This window comes from Lepidochelys olivacea (assembly GCF_965140295.1).
Source record: "Lepidochelys olivacea isolate rLepOli2 genome assembly, chromosome: 5".
NCBI lineage: Eukaryota > Metazoa > Chordata > Testudines > Cheloniidae > Lepidochelys > Lepidochelys olivacea.
In genome coordinates this window covers 64,928,736-64,935,298 of record NC_140415.1, presented here as the reverse complement: position 1 = coordinate 64,935,298, position 6,563 = coordinate 64,928,736, and the positions used below count along the sequence as shown (strand labels likewise).

At 36.1% G+C, this 6,563-nt stretch overlaps 1 protein-coding gene across 1 annotated transcript in view; it reads right to left on the bottom strand.

Moving 5' to 3' along the window:
* Positions 1-335: 335 nt before the first annotated feature.
* Positions 336-6,563, bottom strand: part of FAM174A (family with sequence similarity 174 member A) — a 32,095-nt gene continuing 25,867 nt past the window's right edge. The window contains exon 3 of the mRNA XM_084627698.1: positions 336-889. Coding sequence (XP_084483824.1) covers positions 886-889 — 4 coding nt within the window. The 3' untranslated portion in view covers positions 336-885. The remainder of the gene's footprint in view (positions 890-6,563) is intronic.

Sequence of the window (6,563 nt, the reverse complement as noted above, 5' to 3'; positions counted from 1 at the left end):
CTTTGAATACCAAGGACCAGATCTTCGGCAGGTGGAAGTCAGAGTAGCTTCACTGATGTCAATGTAGCTATACTGACTTACATTAGCTGAGAAAGTGGCCCCTGGAGCCAGATTTTCCACTGTTACACCAGCTTTACGTCAGCGTGACTGCATTTGTTAGAGAAGCTAATGGAACAATTATCAGTCATAACTGGCTGACTAGAATGGCCATAACACTACCATATTTCTCAGGATCCTATCAAAGACAACTTTAAAACCTACATAAATGAAGTGTCATACAAATGTTAGGAATATTGTAAACATTTTATTGGTGCACTTAGGCAGTTTTAAATAATGTTTACATACAATAACTCACATTCATTTAGTCAAATATTTCAAACAAAAAAACCCAAAAGAAAACAAGAGGCAGTAGTTTGGCACAGAGCTTTTTCAAGATAGGGAAAGAAACTCAACTAAACTACACAAAATCTAGCCATACTACAGAATTCACACATACATAAGATGATGTTGTTTATATGGACTTAAAATATTACACTGGCAAAAATAAGTGAACGTATTCCAGATTGGTACAGAAAAGTATACAATACATATACACAAATAGGGAATTCAAATAAGCAGAAAATACCCTGTTTTAAAAGGGAATCTCCTTTCCAAATAGTTTTGAATTTTAGTGCACACCCCTCTGAATTTAGAGTATTTCTGTATGTACAAAGAGGTACAACAAATTGTTATAGTATTTATTGCAACAAACTAAGCATACCATAATATACACACTTTAAATCCCCCCCCCCCCAACCCTGTTGATATACTGGCTTCTTATTCCTCCTGCATAACCTCCTCTTTCTGTTGATTTAAGATTAATTTCTCTCAATGAAAGGCACATACTTATCTGCAACAGAAGAAACAGAGGTGGTAATCTTTAAACATATACATTTTTAAACACCTTTAAAAACAAAAGAAATTAAAATATTTTTGCTCTGATTAAACCTGTCCAAAAACCCAATAACTTCTGGTACTGATAAAAGGAGTCTGCCTCATACATAAAATATCCTTCCATCGATCTGTTATACTGTATAATGATGGAATAGTGCATTTTGAAGGATGATTTCTCCATGCTAGGTTTATCTTTACAAAAAGAATAGTTTAAAGACTTAAGATTCTATAGTATGTACTGCAAAGTAAGTATTGTATTTAGGAACCAAGGATTTCTCAATCTGATTTCTTTTAAAACTAATATTGGGTTTCCACAATATTCAAATACACCAGGTCTGATCCCTTTCAATCCAAACATGTTCACTATTATGATCTACTGAAATGCCCTATTTCTAAGTAACAAAGGCTTTTGTGGTTTTTTCCCCTGATTCACAACTTCAGCAGTAAACTTCAAGGCTGGCTAACGTCAGGATGTTTCACCTGCCCAAAGTAGATGCTGCTTCTTGTAAATCTTGAAGAGGATACTTGAGGGCTATATTCTAACCTCTGGGACTTTTGCAAGTAATTTGAATGCCAACAAGTATTCTCTAATGCAGGTTGTCAGGTGTTTGTTTTACACGGTGTTTTGTTATTTTAGAGAACCAGTGTGGCAAGTCTTTCTGAAGAAGCAATTTATAGCTTTTTATCTTATCTTACAGAAGAGATAAAATACAAACACCTGTTTCTCCTGACATTTGTCTACAGCTATCCAAGTATCTACTTACAAGTATGTCAAATTGCAGTTCCAAATCATCCTGTACTAACTCTACTGGCTCAACCATTTGTTTCACGACACAGTTCCAAATTGCCCTCCTTGTTTATAAAGCCCACGATAGACAAACTCCAGCCGACCTCACATATCTTTTCTTTAGTCCCCTTCTACCTAGCACCAGACTCCCCATGGTTATTTCACACGAATTTGACATAGTGCAAGCACATAAACCTTTGTAGCTCCTCCCAGCTAGAAAAACCTGTATGCAATCTTAGCCTCAGAAACACCATTTATTTTCAAAAAGTTATTCTTCCGTATTTCTCTTGCTCACTTCCATTTTTTAAATTTTAAAATTAGGCAACTACTTCACTCCAAATTGTTTTTGAATAGTTAACAGATACTATACAAATTGAAATCATATGTCAGTCACTAGATTCTTGCAATATTGAAGTACACCTACATACATTATAGCCAGTCATCCTTAAATAGGAAATTGTTTTTGTGTTACAATTTTAATTTCACTGTAGCATGTAGTAATTTGTTTTTACCTAAACAATAAAAAAATAAATGAAACAGTCTGTAGAACAGAAAAGGGTTTATCAGTTTTAAAAATTAAAAAAAAAAAAAAGGTTTTCCTGTATAATCTGGGTTGGAGTTGCAGCAGATTTCTATGATAAAGATTTTGTGCACATCAACACCACCAATGATAAAAAAAAAACCTTTGGAAGTAAAATTATACCAGTCAGCCAGATGTTCAGATGCACTAGGTGCCTTCTCTACAGGCAACTGCAAGATTCTCCTCCATCCCTAAATCAACTCTCTAGGCCTTTAAATCCTTACCTGTCATTCCTTTAAGAATAATACAGATCCCGATAATCATTAAAACATACTGGTTGAAAAGTGATGAGTTTCAAAAGATTTAATTACACCAGTGCTTGCCATGAACCTACCAAAAGTCCAACCAGAGTCAACACGCTCCTAATCATGAAGATGTACTTTTTAAGCATCCTACACCCAGGTTTCAAATTTCTGCACTAATCCTCCAAACAATGCCACTGAGCAGCAATACTCCGTAAATACTGTGTGTAAATGGGAATGTTAACTTAGCAGCAACTGTTTGAAATGTTATTCTCTACAGGTAACTCAAATGGACTACCTGAACAAGCAATGGAGGAAAACACTGGAAGACAAAAAAAGGGGGGGGGGGTGGGAGGGAAGAAAGAGGGGTCCTAATAAGCTGCTGAATCAACCTCTTGCAAAGGCTGAGAGTTTCTCTACAAGATTAAATAAATTGTGCAATATGAGAGAATGTAGCAAGCCTCTGATTTACATAGATTTTCAAGATTAATTTCTTCTTATATTATGGACTGGATGAAATTGGAAGCCCCTGGAAGCCATTTGCCCTAGCTTTTCATCCTGAGATGGTGGCTCAAGACACTTGAATAATGAATTAGGACTTTGTAGCTCTCTTTCCTTTGCAAGACACAAAAAAGAACAAGTTCAATTCTCTGCAACACTTTTACCTTAATATTTCTTAAATATGAATGTTTAGCAGGCTATTCTCTTCTGGAGACATTTATGCTATGTCTGTGCTGTGTACATAGTACAACTATAATTTTCTAAATTGGTTAACTGAAACTCTAGGTAAGTGATACTCAGACTGAGGCTTGTGAGCCGCAAGTGGCTCTTTAATGTGCTAAAAAAAATGCCAGAGACACATAATATTAAAACAATGTTTGATTTAATTATTAACCAATTTAAGTTATTAACCAATCAGGATCCTTTTCTATGTTATTAACCAAGTATAGTTGATAAAATAATAACACTTGGTCAGTCATTGTGCTGTGAGAATAATATAGATAGAGAGAAGTAAATGAAACAATTCACACTACCATGGCTCTTTTGGGGAATGTTGATAGCTAATTTGGCTCTTAAGTCTGAGTATCACTGCTCTCTGTTAACTTAAGTTTGGTTAGTTTGTCCAGAGTTACTCTGTCTCAAATCACTATTCTTGCAGAACTCAGATTCTGCAAGCTAGTAAACTGTTGAGGTTTCAGTCTTGTGGAGTACAGCAACTCTACAGAGCAAATATTAAGCTGCAGTCTCCTCTTATAAAAGTGGAAGCAAACACAAGTGATTTTCAAAACAGAGCATGAGCATATCATCACCATGCTAGTATATTATACAGCAAGTATAGGATGGGTCAAAATCCCTTAATCCACGTAATAATAAGAATAAGAATATTTAAAAAGACTGAAGACAGACAAAACTGAAAAGAAATTTTGCTTTGGGCTTTGCAAGAACACCATTAGTAACACATGAAAACAGATTTTTAAAAATAAAATGCTTTTCTATCTAGGTTCTGATACTGTTCCCATCACTGTGGCACCTAAAGCACCTCAAACTGATTTCTTAGTGTGTATCACTTTCCATTGCATTGCTAGTATGGTGCTATAATCACTTTTACCATGGAGAAGTCACATTTCGTTAAATTTTCTTATAAAAACGCCATCTCAAAGTAGTAGTGTGAATTTTACAATGGATAGCCTCTTCGTATCTAACAACTGCGTCAAGGAACAACTGTTATTCTCAGGTCCAGTACATGGTTGGTTCCCATAACCACCACTATTTTCTTTAGTTTTCTTAGAGTCAGAACAAAAAATGTCTGGTTCTATTTTCTGACTGAAGCATCTTATTAGAATCTTCAGCAGCAAGATGTGTTCCTTATTTACATTAATAGCTGCCAGAATGTATAGCGATATAAGCAGATAAATTAAATGTGGGTAACAGCTGTCATTCTAAAGACTACAAAATGTTTTTCAAATGAGCAATTTTAATTTATTTATTTATTTTATAATTTAATAGTTTATCATCTCTGAACTGTTGGAAGGAAGGTTCCAGTTTCTAGCCACTGCATTGGCAACCTAAGTTCCAGAGGTATATTTTGAAGGGGAACAAATACGATTTACTGAATATCTCATTAAAACTGACTAGATCTTTGGTACGATCCCATTCAGATTTAATCAACTGTCAAATTTGTCCCTTTGGGTTTTATTCTGTACAGCAATATATTTAGCCCTCAGGCCGCTAAGGATGCCCATATACACCCTTTACATCACACCTTTTTGGCTGGCAAAATGGAAAAACGAAGGCAGTCTTGATTTTCCAACACACTTGTGTCAGCAGTTCTCTTCCCCGTTTCCTCCTCATTTATTCTGTCAAGGGAGAAAGATACACTGCTCTACTGCAGATACTGCAATCTGCTTTGCACACTTAGATTGAGGTACTTCATGACAGGTTGCATAGCTAAGAGGATTTGTGGCAATTTAACTGCTTTTAATGAAGATGCTTTGCTGAAGACCACCGAAGTATATTATGTGAGAATCTCAGAAATGCCTAAGTCTAGAGAGAAATGATAGGAATACTATGCAAAATTAGATACCGTAGTATTAATTAGCTATCATATAATGGAATAATTTCCGAAATATAAACATACTGGTTTAGAAGACTTATGGTCTAAGTATTAACACTGGGCAATTTGATCCATAAAGACAGAAAAATATATGGAGCAGTCATAAAAATAGAGGCCTTTCTATAGCAGCAAAATAAATACATAAAAAATACTGAATAGTTACAATGACTTTGAAACCAACCTAATAACTATCAAAAAGACAAGAAGAGAAAAGGTTTTTTAAAAAAATAGGGCACAGAAGATGCTCTCTCTTAGTGCACAGTAAGCTTCAAGCTATGGATTTGATTTCTGGCATATTTGCAGAATGTGAATTAAGTTTAGAGAATGACATACAAAGGTAGAAAGTGGGATAGTGAGAACATCTGTTACATACACTGCAGTGTCAAAATATAGAAAATCTAATATAATCTGCAAAAGTTTTTTAAGAGGAAAAAAATTAGACTGAGTCATATTATATTCTGCCAAAACAAAGAAAAATATATACAGGAAAGAGATGTGTATCTGTACTTTTGTTTTCCAAATGTAGCTCCTCCATGTGACAGATTGGAGTGGTCTACTGCATTAAATTCTACAAACAGTAATCTGCCTCACCACTAAGTGAGAGACAAGGTGGGTGAGGTAATATCTTTTAATGGACCTACTTCTGTTTGTGAGAGAGACAAGTTTTTCAACTTACACAGAGTTCTTCTCTATATGTTGAGCTTAGTATTTTAAAAACTGTCTTATACCAGCTACACATTCCTTTTAGATCAGATACTCCAATTCTCAGCAGGTGAGATAACATTTAATCTCTGTATGAAGTGAACTTGAAAGCATCTCAGATTCCTCCTTGCTTTACACAAGACTCATTTACAGGAGTACAAAGTAACTTTACAGCCACAGATGCCAAGAATGGGTATTTGTATCTACATTTCTAAGCAGAGCTTAGACTCCTTGTACACTTTGTGAAAGACCCAGACCAGTGGGGTACAGGAGTCTGCTAGAAGGCAAATATACTGGCCACTGGATGAATAGTTTTCTGTTCCTTGAGTGACCAGAGCAAGGGCTGTGCTAGAGCAATCAGGAACCTGCTAGAACCAATTAAGACAGGCAAGCTAATTCAGACACCTGGAGCCAATTAAGAACATACTAGAATCAATTATGACAGACTAATCAGGACACCTGGTTTAAAAAGGACCTCCCACCAGTTCGTGGAGCACGTGCAAGGAGCAGGGAGCGAGAAGGTATGCTGACGGAGGATTGAGGAGTACAAGTGTGATCAGGCTTCAGGAGGAAGATCCTGTGGTGAGGATAAAGAAGGTGCTGAGGGGAGGCCATAGAGAAGTAGTTCAGGGAGTTGTAGCTGTCACACAGCTGATACAGGAGACAGACAGGGGCTATCCACAGGGCTCTGGGCTGGAACCCGGT